The 26816-nt window shown below is 43.4% G+C and overlaps 1 protein-coding gene across 1 annotated transcript in view; it reads left to right on the top strand.

The window, feature by feature from the left end:
* The window catches only part of SHISA9 (shisa family member 9), a 268132-nt gene extending 243004 nt beyond the window's left edge, over positions 1 to 25128 (top strand). Inside the window, exon 4 of the mRNA XM_061599553.1 lies at positions 23030 to 25128. Within this exon, the coding sequence (XP_061455537.1) occupies positions 23030 to 23388 (359 nt within the window). The 3' untranslated portion in view covers positions 23389 to 25128. The remainder of the gene's footprint in view (positions 1 to 23029) is intronic.
* The last annotated feature ends 1688 nt before the right edge of the window (positions 25129 to 26816 follow it).

Raw genomic sequence — 26816 nt, 5'->3', positions numbered from 1 at the left:
TATTATTATTATTGTTGTTGTTGTTGTTGTTGTTGTTGTTGTTATTGTTGTTGTTGTTGTTGTTGTTGTTGTTGTTATTATTATTATTATTATTTGATATATATCCCACCCTTCCTCCCAGGAGGAGCCCAGGGCGGCAAACAAAAGCACTAAAAACATTAAAACACCATAAAAACAAACTTCAAAACACATTAAAACAAAACATCTTCAAAAACGTTACTTAAAAAAAGCTTTCAAAACATCTTCTCCAATTAAAAACATTTTAAAAAAGAAAGTTTAAGAACATATTAAAAAGCAATTCCAACACAGATGCAGACTGGGATACCAGCAGATACCAAGCCGTTCTTCATTAGCTTTTTATGGAGTTATGATCAATGCTTGCGATGCAATTTAAGTAACCAGGAAACAGTTGTACAAATTTCTCCTGTTTTGTTTTGGGTGTGAATGGAGGAGGGGGGTCCAAATCTGCACAAATCTTTTAATAGTTCCCCGGATTTTGACGTACATTGAGCAATATTGACGTCAGATGTAAATTAGGGTGTGTGTGTTTTAAACCTAGCATGGAATAATTTAAGCAAATAATAGACCTCAACTCTTCCTTGTAACCATATTATAAATAGCAAGTGTTGTGAGCCTGCCATTTCAGTTTTTTCAGATCCCTGCACAGACTGTTTTAATATGAGCAAAATATATTTCAGGTGAGGAAGGGGTGGGAAGGCTTTGCAGGTAAGAACCCACAAGGTTTTTTCTTCAGTCCTGCACTTATCAGAGTATAGTGATAAAGAGCTTGGTTGCAGGGGGCACAGGTCAGTGGTAGAGCATGCTGAAGGTCCCAGGTTCAACCTCTGGGGATAAGGTCTCAGGTAGTAGGTGTTATGAAAGATGCCTAACTCAGGTCTTGGAGATCCATGGTGCTGTTAAGTAATGTGAGGCTCTGGACATAATGGTCTTATCCCCACCTGGGACTGGGGAGAAATTCAATTCAGGCCACATTCACACCATATATTTATTCCATTGTTATTCCATTTTAAACAGTCATGGCTTCCCCCAAAGAATCCTGGGAAGTGTAGTTTGTGAAGGGTGTTGAGAGTTGTCAAGAGACCCCTATTCCCCTCATAGACCTAAAATTCTCAGAGATCCCTGAGAACAGGTGCTGACTGTTAAACCACTCTGAGAGCTGTAGCTCTGTGAGGGGGATAGGAGTCTACTCTCACAATTCTCAGCATCCTTCACAAACTACACTTCCCAGGATTCTTTGGGGGAAGTCATAACTGGTTAAAGTGGAATAATAGTGGAATAAATGTACTGTGTGAATGTGGCCTCAGTTTGCATTTTAAGGTGACTGTACATATTTGCACTTTCCAAAACAATATACAAACAGAAACACAGCCATCTTTCAACATTCACATGTCTCTGAATTTTTGTGATGCAGTTATGTGTACTTGGCTGCAAGACTGTAGTTTGTGAAGGGTTCTGAAAGTTATTAGGAGACTCCTATTCCCCTCACAGAGCTACAGTTCCCAGAGTGGTTTAACAATTAATATCTCTTTCGTGGAAACTCTGGGGATTTTAGCTCTATGAGGAGAACAGGGGTCTCCTAACAATTCTCAACATCCTTAGCAAGCTATAATTCCCAGGATTGTTTGAGGGAAGCCATGACTGTTTAAAGTGGCAGGGTACCACTTTAAATGTTTAGTGCAGATGGGGCCAGACTCAAGAAAAATGTTTACTTGACAAATAATAAAGAGTTCCTGACACATCCAAGGACAGGATAAAGGGATTCAGAATCGATTTGGAAGATCATCAAAGCTTAAACGACTTGGCTGAACAAAGAAATCTTATGAATGCATCTTAAAGACAAAAATATGGAGAAGCTAAAAGGTTAACTGACAGGTTTAAATGCACAGAGGATTTAAAGGTTAAAGATAATGTGCTTGTCAGACCTGTGGCTCCCTGATCTCCCTTACTTACATGATGGAAAGATTTTAGCAGACCAGGCACAATGGCAGAGACATTCTCAAGAAGAGTGGCTAACCCATCATTGGTTGAGCTTGAGTTGTATTGACTAAAACCGCAGGTGGATGGAGGCAAAACTAGAGTCAGGTGACTCTGCCTGTCATTGGCTCTGGCGCCACCTGCTGTTAGGCTCCCTGTCTTTCGCCCTACCAATGGACACCACCCACCCCTGATTGGCTCTTTGTTGGCAGTCACATCAGCAAATTACTTTCTCTTCCTCCTAAGGAGGAAAGAAAAGCTAGATTTTAATATTCAGTACTGAGTATGTTCTATGTCAAGAAGAAGAAGAAAAAGAGCTCTTCATTTGACAGCAAGGAAAGTTACACTTTATGTTCATAATAAAGTGCCGCTTCTTTTGCAGCTTTTCTATATCCCTCTCTTACTTTCCAGAAAAAATATATATCTGTAGCTGATTTCATCTCACAGTTAATGGGGGGGGGGAGAGAGAATACCACCTGACTTTTTTTGCTTCAGAGCAGCAATGACTAAAATGTGGTATGAAATGAGCCCTGGGACCCTACAGATTGAAGGGAAGCAGTCTTGAGCAGAATCCACACAGCATTCTCAGGGATTTGAAAACTTCTTTCAGGGATCAAGCACATTCAGACCAAAAACCTTCCAGCGTCTGCCTGGGAGTGTTCCAGTAACATCAAAGAGCAAAAGGTTTTGCAAAGCATCCATGGCTATACTAGAACTCGTGGACATTCAAAGAAGCTGAATGTTGGAAGATTCAGGACAGACAAAAGGAAGTACTTCTTTACTCACCGCATAGTTAAACTATGGAATTTGCTCCCACAAGATGCAGTAATGGCCACCAGCTTGGATGGCTTTAAAAGAAGATTAGACAAATTCATGGAGGACAGGGCTGTCAATGGCTACTAGCCATGATGGCTGTGCTCTGCCACCCTAGTCAGAGGCAGCATGCTTCTGAAAACCAGTTGCCGGAAGCCTCAGGAGGGGAGAGTGTTCTTGCACTCGGGTCCTGCTTGCGGGCTTCCCCCAGGCACCTGGTTGGCCACTGTGAGAACAGGATGCTGGACTAGATGGGCCACTGGCCTGATCCAGCAGGCTCTTCTTATGTTCTTATGTTCTTAAGGAGGGAGGAATATATGGGCTTAGATCCAGATGCCCTTCTGCAGACAGAAGGGTTCTTTCAATAGTCAGAATGGACCAAGATCCATTGATCCTCCAAATGGAGGACTACTTAGGAAGTTGCCTTATACCATTGGTGCATCTAGCTCAGTACTGTCAACACTGGCTGGCAGAAGCTCTCCAGGATGCCAGATATGAGTCACTTCCATCCCTACCTGCAGATGCTGGGGATTGAATCCCCTGGGACCTTCTGCATGCAAAGCAGATGCTCTGTGACTCAGCTATGGACCCTTCCCTCTTCCCTCTGTAGCCCTCAACACACACCCCTGCACAGTTCTGGAGGTCCCCTGGTCCCCTGGAGAAGAGAGAGCTAATGGGGTCCCCTTCAGATATTGTTGGTCTACAATTCCAGTCACCTCCAGCCTTCATGACCAATGGTCAGGGATTCTGGGAGTTGTCATGAAATAATAGCTAGAGAACACCATGTTGGCCATCTCTGCTCTAGAGCATAGGGGCTACAGAGAAAAGGAAGAAATAGGTGAAAATCATCTTGTTCCTTCCCATTGATGTTGTATCCCCTGATCAGTGTAAGATCGCTCCTGACTTTTAAGCCTTTGGAAGAAGAGCCCCAAAAGGTAGTGACCAAATAAGCAAGAGGATTTTTTTATTATGATTTCTTTTCCCAGAGATAGAAAGACCATGGTCTGCCTCCAGTGTCACAGTCTCCCTCTGAATGCCAGTTGCTGGGCATTGAAAGTAGGGAGATAGCAGTTGCACTCAGGTCCTGCTTGCGAGCTTCCCATAGGCATTTGGTTGGCCACTGTGAGAACAGGACGCTGGACCAGATGGGCCTTTGGGGTTGGTCCAGCAGACCTCTTCTGATGTTCTCCTCTTAATCATGGAGCATCAGGCCATGAATGGCTACTAGCCATGATAGCTATGTTCTCCCTCCGCTGTTGGAGATAGAATGTTTCTGAATTCCAGTTGCTGGAAACTGCAGGAGGCAAGAGTGTCTTGTGCTCACGTCCTGCTTGTGGGCTTCCATTGCCCATCTGGTTGGCCACTGCAACCAGTGAGGAAGACCTGTAGCTCATTGGTAGAGCATTCGCCTTGCATGCACAAGGTCCCAGGTTCAATTTCTGACATCTATAGGAATGCCTCCTGTCTGAAACCCTGGGCAGCCGCTGCCAATCAATGCTGACATACTGGGATAGGTGGACCAATGGTCTGACTCAGAATAAAGCAGCTCCCTACATTCCTATGAATGAAACAGAATGCTGGACTAGGTGGCCATTTGACCTGATCCATCAGGGCTCTCTTTATGTTCTTATAATGAGAAGACGTGATTCAGCAGAAAATACAATAATGCTGGGAAAAACAGAAGGGAGTAGAAAAAGAGGGCGGCCAAACAAGAGATGGATTGATCCCATAAAGGAAGCCACAGGCCTGAACGTACAAGATCTGAACAGGGTGGTTCATGACAGATGCTACTGGAGGTCGCTGATTCATAGGGTCACCATAAGTCATAACCAACTTGAAGGCACATAACAACAAAAAGCAGACCCCCTCCAAATGTTCAACCAAGTTCTTCCTCTCCCCTGACCTCTTTGCAGGCTACTTGGTTGTGTACCCACTCCTTCTCAAAGTGTTGGGGGGAGAACCCCCCCAAATTATAGAATGGTTCAGTACAGCACTAAGCAGAAGCAGCAGTTGGGCGGGATGGAGCTGCTATGCTAGCTTAACAAGCAGGCAAGTCACTGCTGCTTACTGAGAGGGGAAATTGGGAGGCAGCAGGGAGGTCAGCATAGAGTTATAGAATCTTAAAGTAAGAAGGGGCTTATAAGGCCATTAAGTCAAGTCCCCTGCTCAATGCAGTAATCCACATTAAAGCATACCTGGCAGGTGTCTAGCTGCCTCTTGAAGGCCTCCAGTGTTGGAGAGCCCACCACCTCCCTAGGTCATTGGTTCCATTGTCGCACAGCTCTAACAGTTAGGACATTTTTCCTGATGTTCAACCGAAATTTGCATGGTGTAAACACATTGACAAACTTCAGCCGTGGCTCCTGATGGTGTGTTTGCACAATACCAACCTCCTCACTCCTCCTCCTCTATCTCTCTGGAAACAACTCCAACCCACCACCTCTGCTGGGTTATCAATAGCTACTAGCCTTTATGGCTATGCTCTGCCTCCATAATCGAAGGCAGTATGCACAGGAGGAGAGAGTGCTCTTGCACTCAGAGACTGCTTGTGGGCTTCCCATTGAAGCATCTACTTGGCCACGGTGACAAGAGGATGCAGGATTAGATGGGCCACTGGCCTGATCCAGCAGGACTCTTCTTATGCTGGGAAGCAAGCATGGGAACTCCACCACACCCAGCAAGCTACTGGAACTAGGTGTGAGTAAGATGTCTCAGTTCCAGATTACTACCTTTCTCCCTCTACCCTCCCACAGAGAGCAATAATTTCTAGGATTCTCCTGGGAGAAAGGAATGATGGTTAAAACCAGTGTGTCTGCAGTGCAGGTATGACCAGTGGACGATAGAAAGAGGAGGTCTATACATTTTAAAAATTAAAACTGCCCCCCATGTTGAAGGTTGGGGCTAAATAGGAGTCCTAATCTGTGGAGGCATGCCCATTTGGGCAAGTGGGACACCGCCCCACCGTCCTTGGCCTGCCCTCAGTCAGACCCTGCTTGTCTGCATTCTTGTTTACATCTAGTCCAGGGGTGGCCCTGGCTGTCAGCTTCTTCTTCCTTAGCCTCAGTGTTACCATTGTAGAACACAGTAGGGAGGAAGATGGAGGCAAAACTAAAAAGTGTTTCTTCTGTCGTTGGCTCCACCTCCCATCAGGGAACTTGCCTTCTGCCCCACCAGTCCCAATGGCCACTAGCCACCATTGGTCTTGGGTCCAAACCCATTGAAGATGACTTCTCTAAGGTCTCCAGATGTAACAGAAGACGGGACCCCTTTAGCATTACTAGTTGTGGCCAAGAACTAATTTCAGTCGATGCAACTTTTCTTTTCTCTGTAGCAATGTGGGGTGAAGAGTGACTCTCGGGTTTTGCCATCCTCCAACATTTTACAAAAACACGGCAATTGGTAACAAAATTGAACTCTAGGGGCATGCATCTGATTTATATTTAATGAAAAAGGGAATAGGGCCCACTTGATTCATTGTGGTGAAACAAATGGGGGTACCATTTTCAGAAACCCAATTGTACCTATTGAGCATATATTTGGGAACTCTACGTTTTGCAAGAATGTAACAAATTTTAGGAAGGAGGTGGGGAATTTCAGACTTGGGGGTCAAATGTGACCTTCTAGGCCTTTCTATCTGAACCCTCAAACATACCCCCTCCATATCCACACCCTTTTTCCAAAGGCCACATCCCTCCCCAGCCCTGATTTGCACCTTCCTTGCGTGTTTTTGCCTGGCTAGAATCTCCTTGGACTCTGATTATGTTTCTTGCTTGCTTGGATGGAGAAGAGAGAGGGATATATGAGCAAATTAGCATTGGTTGGTCCACCCATTTTTGCTTCTGGCCCTGCCCACCACTGGCATGTGGCCCCCAGAAGGTTTCCTAAAAGGGAACATGGCCCTTGGGCTGGAAAATATTTCCCACCCTTGCTTTAGGGGTTAAGAAAAACAAGTTTTGCAGGGGAGACTCAAAACAAAAAAGAGGACTGAGGATGAATGCTGCCTGACTATGAAAAAGAGAAATGCAAAGGGGTGGTAGGATGGAATGGCTGGAATCCTGAACAGCCATACTCTGTGTGGCACCATTTTATTGCATCCTTCAGTTGTCTTTTTATTATTTATAGGGAGGAGTTTGTGAACAATCTGTCTGCAATCTGAAATAATTTAGCCCAGATGCAAATTTGCCACTGCAATATGAACCAAGCCCTATGTTTATTGTGAACTGAGGCTTCGGTGGCCTTGCTCCCCCTTCCCGCAGAAAGACAAATGCCGCTATTTTTCACCAGCTTGGCTTTTCAGCTGTCTCCACTTTTAAGTAAGATGGGGAGGAAAAAAAACCCCACACACAATGGGCACAGTGATTTCAATGGGCCTTTTTTGTCGTCTGCAGAATAGAAACCTGAAACCACACATTTAGCACTTAGTGAAATTTCCACACTGATGTGACAGAACTGCATGTTAAGGGATTGTCCTTGTGCTGCCGACGAGATCCATTAAGGCGACATTTGCTGTCACGGAGACAACAGTCTTTTCAATCCGAGCGAGCGACTGATTCCGCTTGCTGCGGAAACAAAAAGAACATTTAGTAATGGAAACAAATCCTGCCGTGCAATATGGAGAACTTAAGGCTGGTGGAAATCTAATATTAAGCCTCGCTGGGAAACCAGACCAACCCGTTGGACTCTCTCCCATGCAGTAGATGACCTCTCCCATATCCAAAGGCTGGTGAACATGTTTCAAAAGCCCACAATACAAGGAAAAGTTCAGTTGTTGGGAGACCCCGCTTCCCCGCACAGAGCTGCAGTTCCCAGAGTTGTCTGGAAAGCGGGTTTGACTGTTAAACCACTCTGGGAATTGTAGCTTTGTGGGGGGAAGAAGGGTCTCCTAACAATTCTCACCCTTAACAAACTGCAGTTCCCAGGATTCTTTGGGGGATGCCATGACTGTTTCTATTGGTATGACAGTGCTTAAAATGTCTACTGCAGATGTGGCCTAAGTTGAGCCAAGTTTGTCCCTTTTATTTACTGACATAAAACTGCTATATGAAGGTATTAAAATAGTTGAAAACCCCTGCATAGGCCTGTAAGATCACGTAGATCATCTGGGGAAATTTTACCCTACCAAATATTATGAGGCCAGCAGTAACTCGAAAGCAGGCATTCCCTGCTGTTGCCCTGCAGTGTAGAATACCTTTACATCTGCCATATGCGAAGCATCACCCATTTGTTGCTTCAGAAACAGTATCTTGTGAAGACATCTCTTTTTGACCAACCTGGCCCATAAGGTTGGACCCTGTCATATCTGAAGTCCTGTATGTTTCTCTTTTACCTGTTCCTGTTTTTATGATACTGCTTTATTTATTTTATTTTTGTATATACTGTTTAGGGATTTTTAAAAAAATTAAGCAGTTCAGAAATGGTTTAAGTAGATAAGCAAAGAACAGGTCCAAGAACATAAGCAGACCATTTGCTGGATCAGAGCAAAGGCCTATCTAGTCCAGCATCCTGTCCTCACAATGGCCAAGATGCCTCTGGGAAATCTGCAAGCAGGATATGAGCAGACTTGCACTCACTAGCCTCAGGAGGCATACAGTTCAAGTTTCAAGAGCGGGGGTGGGATGCAAGGAAGGTTAATGGCAATGAGAGAACACTGGTGGAGAAGAGAGCAGGTGACTGCAGTCTCTTACGACAGGACTATGAAGTGCTACGCACTAGAGATAAACAAAGGCAGTGATTTCCATTCCAACCTCTATTCATCACAATCAGCACTCTTTCCTTTCTGCTGCAGTTCAGTTTCTGCCAAATGCAACGTGATTTATCTCACTGTCCACTATATCACATAAGTTACGTAACTTAGGTAACTATTTACATAACTGATATTCATTCTGATGTAAGCAAAACATTAATGACGTATCATTTGCAGACTTAAAAAACCAGCAACAATGTGGTCATATTCATTTGACCGATTGCTGTTCCTCACCACAGACAAACACACAAATTGCAGCAATTTCCACTTGCTTTTCCGTTTTTGTTGGAGTTCTCCAACAACCCTACTATGCACAGATATTGAATGCTTCATAGTGCACGCATATCAATTCATACCAGAAAAAAAGGCATGGTGATGTGATGCTTTCCAGGTAATTCAGATAAATTGAGCAAACAAGTAGATAATCACCAAGATTAACATAGGGTCAAGCTAATTTGGTTACAGTAATATGCAGAAGCATCAGATGCCTTTGAAAGATTGCAGGATCTCCTCGGAGTCATTATCATTATGCCTTTCCTTAAGCCAACAATCTAGACACTTCCCATCTTCATCATTTTATGTGAAAAGGTAAAGTGCCTACCTTATTCCTAAACTGTGGAGTAATTGTTGCATTCCAGTGCCAAAGATGAGGCAGCAATCGCAGGAGAGCCTGTGATGTGGTGGGTTCATTGTAAGCCCCCCTCGATGGATTGTCACCTTGTAGTGGTGAGTGGGCTTGCATGTTCCAATGAACCCTGTGAGCGATGCCTTTGGGAGTCATGTACTCCCAGCAGGGTCACCCATGGCGGTAATGTCAAGGGAGAGGAACCAGACAAAGAATGATCCAAGAATGTCCTCAACGGCAGAACAGGCGGAGGATAACAATGTGTATGTTACAACAGCTGTGAAGGTGGATGAAGGCTGCAGCAGATAAAAGACTTCCATTCATTGTGGTATCCATGCCATTGGATCAAAGCTTTTTTCCGTCAAGATTGCGTGTTGATCGTTGTGCGCTGATCTCCCCACATAAAACAAATTAACGCACAGGTGTCTTCCAACCAAATTATCTTGGAATACAATCTTACTTGGCCACAAGTGATCGCCAACCATTGTAGGGCTCTGACAAATATTTTCCATTTAATTTCTTCTTCTTCTTCTTCTTCTTCTTCTTCTTCTTCTTCTTGTTATTGTTATTGTTATTGTTGTTATTTGTTATTGTTACTACCGCTGCTGCTGTTGCCGCTACTGCTACTGCTACTACTACTATTGAAGTAGGGAATTGGGAGGGAGGAATAGAAAATATTCCAACCAATTGGGAATCACATAATGAACAGGATGCTGCCACAACACTATTCAACCAATCAGCTTTGGCAATGTGACAACACTACTGTTAACAAAGTCAATTGAGAATAAGTACTGTTATTTGTTGGATGGGTCACCCAGTCAGTCAGGGATCAAATAGCGAATGGAATGATATCACAATATTGTATAGCCAATCGGATTTCACAACATGACAATACTATTGAATGGAAAATGAGAGAGAAAATATTAATCCAAATTAGATCTTCTGTGATCCAGTGGATGAAGGACCATGCAGTGAGCAGAATGACACCCCCTACGGGCTGAGATCATTGATTGCAAATGAACTCATTTCGGAAAGAGTAAATGAGAAGGGACACTGTAAACAGAAAAACATCTTCACAAGTAGTGCCAGAATGGTGGCGGGGGGCTTAGCTTTCTTTCTTTTTCTATTTATGTTTGATTAATTTGATTAATTTTTGCAGAAGAGATGCTATACTCTTGATTCATAGGGTCACCATAAGTCATGATCGACTTGAAGGCACATAACAACAACATTTTTTTTCCTGAAGCAAAGCATATTAGGTCACCATTAACTGTTGTGCATATGCAAACCACACACACCCTCTTCATCTATTCTATGTGCTCTCTCTTTCCAATGTCAGTAATTTACATCAGCTCTAAGAGCCAGCTCACATCTTACTTTCCCTGGCACTCTTGCACATTTAGGGTTTACACAAGTTTTCTGCTCAAGTGTAAGGGTCCACTGGAAGCCCTGTGCTCTCCCACTGAGCCACAGCCCTTCCCTCTGCAGCTCCCCAGGGTTGTCTCCCAGCAGCAAATGTGAAACCAAACTGACTAACGTACAAGTTGAAATTAATAGTTATTCACTGACCTTCACACTTCCCGACTGTTCTGACATAGTTCTCTGCTCAAAATATAAATCTAAACAAAGAGAAAAAATACATTTAGAAATGCATAATTTTGGAGAAGATGCTTTTGAAAATACATGTTTAACTAGACATATCCCACAAGCCTCTTTAAAAAACAAAAAAGCTGGGGGGAAAGAATGCATGTGATAAGGCCTTTTGTATATGAGAGAACCCCAGGAATCCCCGTGTCCTGTGATTTTGGCTGTGTCCCCTTTTTAAAAAAACAAAAAACAAAGTGGAAAAAGAAATAAGAACTGGACATTGTGCAGTTGGAAGCCTCGCATGCAACCAGCAGGAGACTGGTGAAATCTGGGAGGCCACAATTAAGGGTTGTAGCCAAAGCTAGCCCTGCTCCTAGGAGACCCATTCAAAATAATGGGCACGACTAACATAGAGATGCATCCGTTTCAATGGGTCTACTCTAAGTAGAGCATAGTTGGATGCAGCCTTATGTACGATTTTACTTCGCCAGTGCAACAAACAAGGAATCCAAAAGATATTATGGCAAAATGGTTTTCTGTTTATCTTGCATGTGGAAGCCCTTTGAGCAGAGATATAGTCATCCAGGGTCCCGGGGGATCTTAGACCCCTTACTTTTCTGGAAGCCAGGTTCCAGCAGGGTCTCTATGTCTCTAGCATCCTATGAGCCAATCTGCATGAAAGGGAAGTGTGTTAGCCACTGAAAAGAGTCTCAGTGAACGTCAATTGCCAGCAAGCAGTGATGAGTTCCTACTTCAAAAAACCCAGAAAGAGTTGTGGAGAGTGACAATCCTGTACTTGAAGAAGAAGAAAGAGTGAATTCTGAGAATAGCACCCCATTGACATCATCAAGCAGTTCAGTAGCAGCAGCAGATAAATCTGCAGACACTGAATTCATTAATGCAAGCAACATCTCTGACAGTGAGAAAGGACAGTCCAATGGTGACAGGGATAGAAAAGCAGAAAGCAGTATTAAAACCTGACCAGATTATTCTACAGTTTTAGAAGGTTTTATAATCTTCGAAGGAGGTATGGCTGCGAGGGGCTGTGGATGTCACTATCATGAAGGGACCCTGCACATCTGAATTTGCCACTACAGTACTGCCTTTGAGTTTCTGATCAAATTCCAATTGAGTGTGTATGTATTTTCTGGCTATGACTTGGCTACGTAATTTACACACGGATCCAAACTCAGTCATGAGCAGGCCTCCCCTTAGGCTGTTTTAATCTAATTATGCCACAAGTTTACCCATGACACATGAAGGTCTGTAATCAGTGAGTTTCCTTTTCCCCTTAATTACCTGTGATCTTATATTGATTCGTGTGTGTCCTTCCTCTTTTGCTATTTCTTTTTGTTGTCTGACTGTCAACTTCGTTTCAAAATAAAATTCCATGTGAGAGAGAGAGACAGAGGGAGAGAGAGAGAGAGAGAGGAAGGAAGGAAGGAAATGTACTGCAAAATTATTTGTGTAGGAAGAATAGGAGTGGCCGCAGGAAAGCAATATAGTGTAAGAACATTTGTTGCTCATTCGGATTATACAAAATGTTGGTTATTTCAATCTGCAGGGCAAATGCAGTGCATTCAGGTGGGGAATTTTCTTTTTTTAAAAAAAACCCTCTCACTAAAGATATTTTACTTTTTTCATGCCTTTTCCCTGCCACTATTTTCCCTGCTCTGCTGCTCCTTCATTAGAATCCCCCCCTCATTGGTTAGGGTATCTTTCTCTTCCACTGAGTAATCCCAACCAATCAGGGATCATGCAGTGTGGGTCTGGACAATCTACATCCCCAGGGTTGCATGCAGTCCTTGGACTAATTTCATGCAGGTGGCAAGAAGGGGGGATTGGTGAGAAGGAACAAAAGAATGGCAGAACAAGAGGGAGAAAAAAGGGGTACCCCACCCAATGAATCCACCCAATGCTGACTTTGGTTCCACCTACTGCTAGCATGCAGGCCCTGATAGGATTTGATAAGCCTACCTGCATAGCCCACCTACCTCTCCCATCAGTGTGAATGCTGTGCGTGCTGTGCGTGCATGCCTGCCATCACCCAAGATGGCAGCGGGGGCTTTGCTAAGGGGCTAATGCTGCCACTGCTATCTTGGTTGATGGCAAGTAAGCAGGCTATGCACTCACGTCATTCACACGACATGAGAGTTAGGTAGGGTGCATGGGTGGGCTTATTAGTCCCACACCGCCTGTATTAGGGGGGTGTTGGGCTGTGGCACCATGGACCCTAGGCAGGCTGGTGTCATGCCTGGTGCCGGCCCTGCCTGGGGCTGTACTCACGGTACTACCGTAAACATGTCTGCATAGCCCCACAATTCCATTATAATTTGGGAATGTTTGGCAATTGTCCTTTTCAGTTCTCTTCCCCCCCTGCCATCCCCCTGGTGACAAGCACAATTTGGAGAGCATGTACAAATATTGGCAGCTTTGATATGTTTCAACACCGTGCTTTTTTATTGTTTGTGCTTGAGACAGGTTTCTTAAAAAACAAAGCTGATTTTTAAAAAAGGTGGAAAATTGGATTTGCAAGGCTAGCTTTGAACATCATTGTCTTTTGGGGTTGACACGTCACAGCTGCATTAACAGTTGAAAATGGGGCTTGGAAGCATGCAGTGATGCTTCCTTTTCAGCTGTACATTCATCCCAAGGTAGACTCGGGCATCCATTATATTGAGGTAGCTTTAAAATTGATTCAGGTGCAGCAGGGAAAAAAATGAAATTGGAGAATGAAGAGCTCAAGCTGTGATGTTAATACTGCCTGGAGTGCTGGAGAGACAGAGAGAGTCACTTAAAAAGCTGACCCAGATTAGGAGCTATCTGAAATGGAATCAGACCATTGGGTTGCAGCCAGTACTCTGTGTTCTGACTGGAGGTGGCTTTTGACTTATAAGAACATAAGAAGAGTTCTGCTGGATGGTCCATCTAGTCCAGCATCCTGTTCTCACAGTGGCCAACTAGATGCCCAAGGGAAGCCCACAAGCAGGACATGAGTGCAAGACCACTCTCCTCTCATGCAGTTTCCAGCAACTGGGATTCAGAAGCATGCTGCCTCCAACAGTGGACATAGAACATGGCCATCATGGCTAGTAGCCATTGGTAGCCTTATCCTCTATGAAGTTGTCTAATTCTCTTTTGAAGCCATCTAAGTTGGTGGCCATGCACTATGTGAAGAAGTCCTTTATTTTGTTTGCATGAATCTTCCAACATTCAGCTTCATTGAATGTCCATGAGTTCTAGTATTATGACAGAAGGAATAAAAACTTTTCTCTATCCACTTTCTCCATGCCATGCATAATTTTATACGCTTCTAGCATGTCATCTCTTACTTCCCTTTTCTTGAAACTAAAAAGTCCCAGATTCCTCATAGGGAAGTTGGTCCATCACCTTGATCATTTTGGTTGCCCTTTTCAACTCTACAATATCCTTTTTGAGGTGAGGCAACCAGAACTGAACACAGTATTCCAAGTGCTGATGCACCACAGGTCAGTGTTGGACCAGGATTTTTTCCACGGATTGAACCTGGGACCTTGGGGATGGAAAGCATGTACTCTCCCACTCAGCTAGGGACCCTTCCAAGATTCCCTAACTGCTGGGATGCAGTGAAATTCAAGTGAGCAATGCTATCATAGTTTCTCATCATCCTTTTGAGGTCCAGCTAAGGATGGGTGAATCTGTCAATTTGGTTTCTCACCATTTCTCATTTTTCCAAGCTTAAGTTCAGTGCTCCACATTCCCACATCAGTTTGTGATTTATGTATGTATGTATGTATGTATTTAAAACTATGACCCTTCTGAAAATTCATTAGCATTTTAGTGTGAATTTCTCCAGATAAACCCATTTTTGCATGTAATTTGCCTAATATACACATTTTCTCAAAACAATTTTTCCCTAATGTAATTCATTTGTGCATGCTGTTTTCACTAATATATACATTTCCATGCACACTTTATCCTAATATATGCATTTTTGTACACATCAGTCTCTTAGAGCACTTGCACTGCAAAATTCAGAGAAGTAGGGATTTCGTAGGATGGCTGTGTTTCACTTTCCACATTGTTCCAGAAAGCGCAAATTTGGAAGGTTCATCTTTGAATGCAAACTGAATTGAATTTCTCTCCCATCCCTAGCCCTCCCCTTCATTCATAATAGAATAGGTTTCATTAGGCAGACACCCAAATTATATAATCCTCCCTCCTTTTTTTAAGAGGAAAAAAATCATCACAGAAGACCGTCAAATACTGCAAAAGTCTTCATCCAAGCATGCATGTAATCATATTGTTTCCTTAAAAAAAGAAGAAGTCTTTTCTCATTGTGCATATGTTCATGGGCAACACAGAGAGAATATGCAAAGAGAGGGCCTGGAATGTGCCTGCCTGTATTTTAGTTTTCGTTTATTGCTCTTTTTATCTGATTGTAATGTCTCTATTTTATTTTACTGTAATGTAATGTCACTTATGCTTGAATGCAAAAAATATCATTATTACTATCATTATTATCATCATCATCATCAACAACAACAATAATAATTAATAATAAGAATAGACTGCTTTGTCCCAGCACTCTTTAGTTGGACATGCTGGGAACCACACCTTGAAGATGAGAGAAAGCATTTTCCTTCCTGGCTGTAAAAGAGTGTTGGATGAGGACTGGGGAGACCCAGTTTCAAATCCCTACTCAGTCACGAAACTCATTGGGTGACATTGGGCCAGCCAGCCTAAACTACCCCATAGGGTTGTTGAGATGAGGAAATTGGGAAGAAGCAGGAATGCTGTATGGAGCGGCTTGAAAGAAAGGTGGGAATTAAGTAAGAAAATGAGAGAACTGGATTTTATTCCTCAGTGAAGCCAATTGGAGACTCTAGGGTGGGGATAATTTAGACCAGAGCTTGGAAAAGTTACTTTTTTGAACTACAACTCCTATCAGCCCAATCCAGTGGCCATGCTGGCTGGGGCTGATGGGAGTTGGAGTTCAAAAAAGTAACTTTTCCAAGCTCTGATTTAGACTGAGGAATTGGTGTGGGAGGTTATACACACCTTCCCTCTGCACTGCTGTTTTCATCCAGATCAGAGCCCTGTGCACATGTGTGTGTGCGCACTTCAAAACAAAATCAAACATTAGGAGGCTTAAGTACCTGTATGTTCAGGCCCTAAGCAAATGAGTACCCAAGAATCCAGGGCTAAACAGCAGTTTTTTGAAAATTCATAGCAGAGCAATCGTTTTATTTATTTATTACATTTATGCCCCACCTTTCTTTTCATGATAGAAACCCAAGGCGGCTTACATACGGTTCCCAGGCGGCCTCCCATGCAGGCACTGACCAGACCTGACCCTGCTTCGCTTCAGCAGGGTGCTGGCCTCCTGTACCTTCAGACCATCACATAACACATCAGTGAGAACACACACACATAGTTTAGTGAAATATTATCTTGTCTGCTAACTACCGTCACCCACTTCCTGCTTAGCTACTGGGCACAGTCTGCCAGTTTTCAGAGGTTCAAACAGCAGCACTGGCCTGTTTGCAGAAGAGCTTTCAACGAGTCCCATGCTGCTCTGGGAACTTCTAGTTTTCAGAGGGTCAAAGAGCAGCACAGGGCTGCTTGAAAGCCCCCCAGGAGAGGGAAGCAGTTTCCATTGAAACCATTGTTAACATGGAGAAAGAAAAACATCCTCAATTTTAGCAGCAGCTTCAATGGAAACTGCTTCCCCCTCCCAGAGCAGGACACGCCCTCTCTGTCCATCCACTGATGGCTGGTGGGAGCCCACTTTGCTCCAGCAATCGGGAGATCCCTTAAAATCTCCCGATTGTTCCTTGAAAACCATGTCAGTACCATATGTCATCAGATGTGGGGCAGGTGGGTGTTGTAGGAGGAAAACGGCCTTGCAGGCCAAATTGAGACCCCCCCGGTGGGCCACATCTGGCCCAATGGCTGGCAGTTCCCTACCCCGGTCAGCTCTAATTATTGTCCAAAATCCACTCTTCCCAGTTTCAAAGCTAAAAGAGAGAGGGCACAATAAGTATGGCACAGGAGATATGTAATTAGGGTTGTGTTGAGCTTAGCATAAAGTGCCATCTTTATTCAGAGTTTCCAATCCCCAGCCTCCTGTTTTTCCTCCCAAGCTAATTTTTGAAAATTAAGTGATTCTGCCCTCCCAGCGCTCCAGTTTCCTGCCACTGGTTTTGTATAACTCCAGGAAAGTCTCTTTGGATTTAATTAGCTGCAATGTTAATGGAGAAGGGGAAAACAAAGTTCTACTAATGGCACTTGCAGTGCTAAATCATTTATGGAAGATATGGTACTGAGTACCCCTCCCACCTTTATAATCAGAAAAGCGATCCCCACATTCCTCATCCCAACAGGCAGTTCCCACCCCCCAAAGAGTTCCCTGTTCCCAGTTTTGTCTCCTGCAATGGAAGCTGTTTTTGGATTAACTTATTGATGCATTTTTTGTTCTTGTTTTTGTTTTTGTCCTGTTTACATCCAGGACTGAGCCCAGATAGGATCATGAAGATGCTTACAGTATCTGAACACATAAATACAACCGCAAGACTAACGTAATTCATTAAGATGGAGACGCCAAATCCATAACATATTAAAAATGCAGGGGAAGCCGGCTTCATTCTCCTGATGCCAGGCGCATCTTGGCTAATAGCTCAGTGTTAGAGGATCTGCTTTGCATGCAGAAGGTCCCAGGTTCAATTCCCGGCATCTCCAGGTAGGGCTGGGAAGGACCTTGTATGAAAGCTTAGAGAGCTGCTGCCAAGTCTGAATTACACAGGAAGATGCCCTGATTCTGGGATCCATGCCTGAAACCCTGGAAAGCTGCTGCCAGTCAGTGCAGGCAATACTGAGCTAGATGGGCCAATGTTCTGACTGAGTATAAGGCAGCTTCCTGGGTTCCAATGTTCTGAAGGTCATGGGCGTATTTGGGCAATGGCTCTCTGATGCAGAGACATCTAGACAGAGATAGGGTGCCCCTAGGCACACATCTGAAGTGCATCTGCCCAGTTCTGAGCAAGATGTTTTTAAAAGGACTCGATTGTGTCTGGAGGAAAGTGACCATGATGGTGAGAGATCTGGAAAGCAAGTCCTCTGCAGAATGGTTGAATCAGCTGGGCATTTTAGTCTGGAGATACTTAAGGGGAGAGTTACCGGCATTCAGAGGTATACTGTCAGTGACAGTGCAGGTACAATGTACTCATCAGGGCTAGTTCTCTGTGGAAATCAAGGTTTTGAGCATCCTTACTGAAAAGTTTGAAGAGCTAGTGGGCCTTGTCCATAAACCTATTGACAGGGGAATACAAAGCAGAGCCTGATCCATCCATCCAAAGCCTAGGGGGATCCTATGGGAGGTAGAATTCCTTCAGATGGGCCTCCCATCATTCTTTCCTCTATCCTCTGCTTTTATCTGGTTTGATTTGAGAGAGAGAGAGAGAGAGAGAGAGAGAGAGAGCAAATTAGATGAGTGGGGAGGGGAAAGGAACAAAGGACATTTAAAGGATTAATACTAGAGATCAAAAGGCAAACCTAGAGAGTTTCACCCACCTAGGAGATTTTCTGGGCTTGCCTTTTAATCTCTGCAGTATTAACCCATTAAATGCTGACAGGCAGGTTGGGTTTTTTTCTAGCAAAGACAGAGGCAATGCTTAGCTCGCACCCTCCCCACTTGGACTTGGAGCAGGGAGGGGAGGGTGGCACAGACAGAGAGAGAGAGAGAGAGCGTTGCAGAAATTACTGCTATGCTCTGAGTAAAATCAATACAAGAACAAAGAATACTATCATCATGTTTTAGAGATTTTTTGTAAAACAAATCAGGGGAAAACCACTGAAGTTTGGAACAGACATTATAGAGAACATGCAAACTGTTACAAAAGCTGATGCTAAATCCAACTTCAGCAGAATTCTTGTCCATCCCTAGTTACCCACCCTGCAATCTCAGTCACTTGCCAAGGCCCCATTACCCTGACATGACCCACCAGCACTGACACTAGGAACAGAGGAGAAATTCTGTTTGGTTCACTTTTCAGTGTCAGTCTGCCTAACTGGCACTTCCCAGAGCAACACACAAACTGAAATGCAGCCATCCTTCAAAATTCACACTTCAAATTTCATGATTGCAGTTCTCTAGCCAAACAAATGCGTACACAAGTACACATGTTAGAGGAAGGCATGCCTAAAGATGCACACTTTTGTGAAAATAACATTGTAACATGCATTAAATTGCTTGAAAAAACATGGGTGCAGGAATGCAGCCCTTGCCTGAGAAAAAGTTCCCCAGGCTAGTTCCATCGCAGGAACATATCTCTTTTTCATATGCTAAGGTTGTACATATTGGGGTCATGCTCATTCCCACACATGCCTGTGATGCTGGGTTGACTCTCTGTGCTTGGCCAGACTTAACAGCTTTAGGAAACAGAATGTGCCTTGCTAATAGGTTCCAGATCTACAAAAGAAGAGAGTAATGAAGGCTGATAAGAGCCGTATAAGATGTGGTCTCAGATCCTGTGTGGAAATTGGAACAGGCCATTATCTACATTCCATGCTTTAATTAAAAAGGAAGACATCCCTTTAGCTGCAGCTGCATGTTATATAAAGCACTCAGGCGCCAATTAAGGAGAAGACAGATGGAGGCAGGTAAGGCATGTAGAGCATAATTTTACAACATGGGCTCCTTCAAAAGCAATTTAAATTCACCTGGAGAAGGAAAAGCATCTCCTTAAGGAAGGAACGTATTACAGCACCAAAAAGGATCCCCAAGTACGCAGCTGTTAAACAACTAATGTCCTCTATGCATGCCTAGCAACCAGAGCTTGGAAAAGTTACTTTTTTGAACTACAATTCCCATCAGCCCCAGCCAGCATGGCCACTGGATTGGACTGATGGGAGTTGTAGTTCAAAGAAGTAACTTTTCCAAGCTCTGCTAGCAACTCACAGGGCAATCATTGCCCATGAAATTCACCATAGGCAAAGGCCCAACTGGAGAATTTTGGAACACTTCACTGCTCACAAATTTATCTGTAGATGGGCAGCCTTTTAAGGGCTGGTTCCTGCGCTACATTTCTTTACTCATGTCTGCCCACCCACAAAGTCATTATCTGACTGTAATGATAATGTACACTGGATTTACAAGCCCTTTCCAGAAATGGTACTTTGGTGCGGGGGAAAGGTGCCATTGTTACCCACTGGTCGTCAGAGATCTGAGCAGTAATTACCCCGTTCCAACTATTGAGGGGCAAATTATTCCCCACAGTTTGATTCAGACATGGACTCATCAAAATCCCTCCCCCCAAACCCATTCCGAAATTCAGACCCCATAACACTTTCAAGGACATCATTGGGAGCACAAAGGTCTTGAACGCTATGCTGCATTCATCATTGGAAGCACAAGGTTCTTGAATGCTATGTTACATCCCAGGTGCTAGGGAACTGGAGTATGTTGTTTCCAGGATGCCTGGCATCCATACTCAGGTCACCTGGAAAACTACATTTCCCAGAGTCTCTCTTATCTAGGATTAGTCAGGCAAAAAAACTCAATTGATGTACTATGCTTTGTAGGAATATATGAAGACAGTACCATTCAGTTACTAGTGCAGTTGAGTATTATGTGCTAGACAATGAAGAAATGAAGCACCGCAGGCAGGTATTTTTTTTCCCTTTGAAAAGGGCCCTATTTATAAGAGCGAAGGGTTTTGGCTTTCTGCATGGCAAACAAGATGAAATCACACAGTCTGTTGCTGCTGCCATTTGTGAATGGGGAACAATGTGTAACTGGGCATGCGTTTGCAACAAGAATGTGGAAAGATTAGAAACCTCAAATATCTTCTAATTGCAATAATTGTATAATATATTTTTGCAGCTAAATATCCCAAACATGGGATGCCAATGTTTGGTAAGATGGAATCACAGTGGGCTTTAATGGATTAATGAATTAAACATGCATATATTTCCAAATGAATTAACAATCATTCTGAAGGGAAACACATGTCGACTTTGGTTTTAAGGTATGTGTGTGCTGTGACACTCCAGATGTTGGCCTCCAAATCCTATCAGCTTCAGCCAGATTGCCACATGATCAGGGATGATGGGAACTGGGAGGCAACTATTTCTGGAGGGTCACAGATTTCCCATCCATGTTTTAGATTATTCCCACACATAAAATGCAGGTGGCATTTTATAAGAAGCATTCCCTCCGATCTATGAGTAAGGCAGGGGGGAGAGAGAATGCCTATTCTAAGATAATACCAACAATCTGGGATTTATATAAATACCTGCAATAAGTAAGTATGATGTATGTATGTATGTATGCAGCTGTTATTAGTTATTTATTATCCTCATAAAGCAAGTTCTCTGGGTATCATAGAAAACCAAATCATAACAATAGTGCATTTTTTTAAAATCAACGTTGAGTCTTAAAAATCTGACCAGGCGTCACAGCAAAATGCAGAAAGACCAACACGGTAAAATACAACGCAAAGAACAGATGCAAAGAACAATCAGTAAACAGAGAAGCTAAAACAAGCACCAGCTATACCTCAGGTACGAAAATTCCAAGCCCCCCAAAAGAGAATGAAAAGTCCTAGCCTGGTGCCAAAAGGGCAACAAGGTGACTGTCCTGCAACGTTCCCTAAAGAGAGCATTCCATAGTGACGGAGCCAGCACCAAAAAGGTCCTCTCTTTTGTGGCCAACCTCAGAACTTCACACATGGAGAAGGGTCTCTGAACATTACCTTAGTTAAGTAAATTATTAGTTGCCTCTCAGGTTGATTCCTTCCAAGGCAGTGAACAGTAGAATAAAAAAATAATAACAAAAAAGACAATAAAAGCCAGATTGTGATTACTTTTGTATTCTTATTTTAAAAGCAAGATATTAAAAGGCTGTAACAAAATCCAAAAAAACTGGCATCCATCATATAGAAGTTAGCAACAAGGCCCAACAGAACAGAAAAGTCTTAAGGGTCCTTCTAAAATTCTCAAGTGAGGAAGCCAAATTGATTTCTCAGGAAATGGGTCACCACTGAGGAGGCCCTGTCCCTGGTCCCTGTCAACCTTATTATTCTTGATAGGAGATTACAGAGCAGGGCCACTGAGACCCATCTTAGAGGCTTAGGAAGACTCCTATAACTATGAATTGTTGGGTTCCTGTCAAAAGCAAATAACGTCTGCTATGCTACGATTTTACAAATCTCTATAAGGCAGGTATAGGTAGTTATGGCCCTTCATATGTTGTGGGACTTCAACTCCCATCCCCCCTGACTATTGGTCATGCTGGTTGGGGCTGGTGGGAGTTGGTCCACCAACATCTGGAAGGCCACAGGTTCCCCATCCCTGCTGCAAAGGAAGGATTATTGTAACTTTTTTTAAAAAAATAAACACTATTTATGAAGACAGTTTTGTTCCCATCTGTAAGGATATCTAATTTTTAACCATCATCATTTTATACATTGTTATCTGTCAAGTGCATGTGATGGGTGGTATTTGATGCTATTCCTCCTCAGGGTAGACCCATTGAAGTTAATAGACATAACTAACTTAGGCTCATTAATTTCAGTAGGTTCACTTTGAGTAGGACTTAACTGACTACAACCCAGAATTGTTGGGTTTCATGTAGAATTAATTAAAAAAATTTATAGAGTTGGATCCAACTAAGTTCTGTGCAGAGTATTGGGATGGATGAGAATTTTGATTCAGTTCACATTTCAAGCAGCATGTATCAAATTTGCAATTTCCAAAACAATATGAGAAGTGAAAGATGGCCATCGTTCAAAATTCACATTTATTAGAATTTTGGGATGCAGTTCACCAACTAAGCCAACTTTACAAAAATGCATATATTAGGGGAAAGTTTGCATAAAAATTAATATATGAGTGAAAATAACATGGAAAAAGGCATGGTATGATGAGACATTGCTTGCAAAAATGTGTACCTTTGTCAAAACTGTCTGCAAAAATGTATTTATTTGGAGAAATTCACACTAAAATGGTGGAGAATTTTCATGAGCATTTTTTTAAAAAAATTCACAGATTGCTGCAGTCAAGGACTGAATTTAACATTAGAAAAGTAAGAAACTGAGAGAACCAAACTTGACAGATTTTTCCATCCCTAGCAGAACAGACCCACTGAAGTGAAGGAACCTAAGGTAGCCATGCCCATTAACTTCAATAGGTCTCTTCTGAGTAGGACTTGGTTGAATGCAACCCTATATTTATATGTCTTTTTTCTGACTCCTAGCTGACATTGCTCCCCCTCTTTTTTTAACCAGCTGACAAGGTCAACGAAGACTTCTACTCCAAACGGCGCCACCTCTCAGAGCTCACCGCAAAGGGGACTCTGCCCCTCCATCCAGTGCGTGTTGAGGAGGACCGGCCATACATCCTTGAGGGAGGCACGATGAAACAAAACGGGCAGAAGTCCAAAGCCTCAAAGCCGCATGTGCACCCCTTAGCGTACAAAACCTGGGACCCTAGCGACCAGTCCCTCCGACGGCAGGCCTATGCAATGAAAGGGAGGCACCTTGGCGTGGACCCTGCGGGGAGCGACCCGCTAACGACTCGGAGTCAGCATTTCTTCCCTACACAGCCATACTTCATTACTAACAGCAAGACAGAAGTGACTGTTTGAGATCCGTTTGCTTTTTACTCTTTTTTTAAAAACGAGAAAAAAACCCACACAACTGAAAGAGGCAAAAAAGAGAGAAAGAGAGAGAGAGAGAAGGAGAAACAGCATAACTAAAAACTAGGAACAAGGAGAGGTGGAGATTCCTGATTAAGGTTATCCGGCTATCAACCGAAGATTGGGTTAGCGCTATAAAGCAATACACCGAAGGTTGTTGAAACTCCATTTGTATTTTACACTGGAAATTAACCCCTTGGGACTTTTCCTTCCTTCCTTCCTTCCTTCCTTCCTTCCTTCCTTCCTTCCTTCCTTCCTTCCTTCCTTCCTTCCTTCCTTCTCCAAATTTAAATCCATGATGAGAAGTAGCACAATTTAAAGACACCATCCGTCTGCTTAAGAACTCTTTCTGCAATGTCCCTGCCTTGGGGGTCGGTGGGCAGAGAAACAACACCATATATCTGGTCGTGGGAGGAGGGGAGGACATTGTTAAGGTCCGGACATTTTTTTGTACAAATGTTAAGAATTATCTGACTCACTAGATCTGTGAAGAAGGGGGGACACTGAAACGAAGAGCAAACGCCTTGATTGAAGCCCTCACGTCTTAGTGTTGCCTCTTTTTGGTTTCGGTACCATCACTAAAGAAGCAAGAAAAAAAATCTGCACACACATGAAACATAAGAAAAGATCTAAGACTGTTGTGCAAAACCTGTGAAGACTGTTATAACTGCAAGCATCTGGAGACTTTCTAGGTAGCGGAGAGCTCACAAGAGTTGGGTTATTGGGGGTTCCCCCCAGACACACTTTTACATCTCACATTTTCCAGGACCTTGCGGGGGTGGGGGCTGGAGGACCAGAAGAAGCAGGTCAGGAATGCCTCATCTGGTCCAGCTTGCCCTTTCCATGGCCGATGAGTAAAGATAGTTGCTCTGCAGCCTGTCCTGAATTTTTCTTAACCTTGTTCCCCCCAGCCCCCTAGTTTCCAGTGACTTTGGACTGAAGATAAACAAGCGTGGCTGGTGCCTTTACTGTATTGCTAATGTTCAATGATTGTCTTGTTTTTAAGTGAAACCTATACCAACTCTGGATTCTTTCTTCATGTGTGGGACTCGACTGATCCAACGTCCTTCCATCCATTTTGCTGCCGAGAGTGAACACAGCTCACGTTTCCCAGACATGTCACCTTTTTGCAAGGCCAGACGCTGAGCTCCTTGCTCGCCTCTTTCCTTGTCAGAAAACCCTTTCCCTGCCTCAGATCACCCTAGCAGTGGCACCTGGTGGCTCCATGTCAGTGGAGCAGTGGAATCCGTGCCGAGTTTTAGTCTGAACTCCCAAGGAGGCTGTCCAAGGTGGTGGAGCACCTTGGATAAGGCCTTGGGAGTTTGGACTGAAACCCGGAGCGGATTCCACTAACATGGAGCCACCAGCCATCACTGTCCCCTAATGCAGAGATTGCAACATGGCATCCTCTAGACGTTGTAGGACTCCAAATCCCATCAGCCTCAGACAGCATGGTCAGTATTCAGGGATGATAGAAGCTGTGGTCCAACAACATCTAGCAGGTGTCACGTTGCCTACCCCTGTCCATCTTTGCATATATGGCAATGTTCTGTTGTAACTCCTTCTAACTCTCCCTTTCTTTCTCTCTCTCTCTCTCTCTCCCCCTTATTGTTAATCCCCTTTTAAAAGTCCATGTGGTAAAGGGTGTGTGTGTGTGTGTGTCACATGCTACCATTTCCCATCAAGGAAGCATGCATGTAAAAAAGAAAATTAAGATTTTTTTCTTACTTTTTCATTATTTATCTGTGTTTGTTCATGCTACTATGTCCACCTAAGGGTGAGGCATTTAACTCCTGGGAAGATAAGGTGCATTTGGATCAGTGCTGAGATTGAACAATCATACGAGAGTTGTGTACTCTGGCTTTGGTGCCAACAAACCGAAAGCATAAGAAAATCATCATCGTGCACGAAACGCTTCCACTTTTCGTAGTTCCCTCCAGAGATAGCAAAACTTGGTCACATTAGGGATGGTGACAGCATCTGGCTTACTTGGGTAGCTATTGGGGTCCAATACATTGTTTGGGGTGGCCCAAGGGTCCGAACTCTGGGTCTTTTTGGTAAACCACAGATGTGCCCCTTCCTTGCTTTTTAAAAACTATTCTTTTTTTTGTAAGTTGGTGGGGCACACTACTAAGTGCAGTTCTGGTGAGATCCCAGAGATCTTAATTTATTTATTATAATTATTTGTTATTACATTTATATTCTAACTTTCCTCCTAATGGAGCTCAAGATGGCATTCACGGTTCTCTCCCTTCCCATTTTGTCCTTGCAACAACCCTGTAAGGTAGGTTAGGCTAAGAAACAGTGACTGGCCCAAGGCCACCCAGTCAGCTTCATGGCTGAGTGGGTATTTGAACCTTTGACTCTCAGGTCCTAGACTAACACTCTAACCAGTATGCCACGCTGTTTTTCAGTGTGGAAATTTCCCAGTGACATCTATACATATAAATTGCTATATGCAAATGTGTGTGCCCTGAGTCTTTTAGGGCCTAGCATTGCCTCCTGTGGACTAGTGGAGGGTGTTTTAGGGATCAAGGAAGGCTTAGGATCCAAGAAGGCTCAGGGAGCTCAAATTTCTTCTCTGGCTCAGATTTTAATATTAGCCACAGAATAATTTATGAACTATAAAAGCTTGCCCCTAATTTGAGGTGGAGTTTTAAAAACTCCCCAGATTCTTAGAATTTTGCTGGAGAAATATATCAGAATCTGTAATTTTAAGTGCATACCTACAAAAGTATAAGCATAACAAACTTGTTTGAAAATACATGCATCATAGAGGCGCTTCTCTTCAAGGGAATACAGTTGGCTACAACTCCCTCTCAAACGTACACTCACCAGCAAACCTGGATTTCCTTCTGTTGGACTTGTGAAATAATCCTTGTTCAGCCAATGCAGCCTGTGTGGTGGTTTTTTCTGTTGCCGAAATAACACCTACAGTATATGGGGAAGATTAAATGAAATTAACAAATGAGATAATTTCCATCTGTTTGTAAGCAGCTAGCATGTGGAAGGCATAAATATATTCTCCCAAATATATTCTCCCATATATATTTGCGACACCTTGCATTTAGATTGTACTTCTCTTACTCTATCTTTCAGTCTTTATAACAACCCTGTAATGTAGGTCAGTGCTCTTTGTTCTCCTAGTGCACGATGTGCGGCTGAGGCAAAGAGAAAATGACTTGCCTGAGGCCACCTAATGAGTTTGTGATAGAAACGTACAAAGATCCCTTACATTGGGTCAAATTCTGAATCTCCAGTATTCTGACTACAGTGGCTTTCCAGGGCTTCAGGCAGAGAGGGTCATTTCCATCAACTGCTGTTGGATCCTGATAGCTGGAAATGCCAAGGATTTAACCTGAAGCCTTCTACATAAA

The sequence above is a fragment of the Rhineura floridana genome, chromosome 17, assembly GCF_030035675.1.
Source record: "Rhineura floridana isolate rRhiFlo1 chromosome 17, rRhiFlo1.hap2, whole genome shotgun sequence".
Lineage (NCBI taxonomy): Eukaryota > Metazoa > Chordata > Lepidosauria > Squamata > Rhineuridae > Rhineura > Rhineura floridana.
The sequence above is the reverse complement of the archived record's forward strand: the minus strand, read 5'-3'. Positions and strand labels throughout refer to the sequence as shown.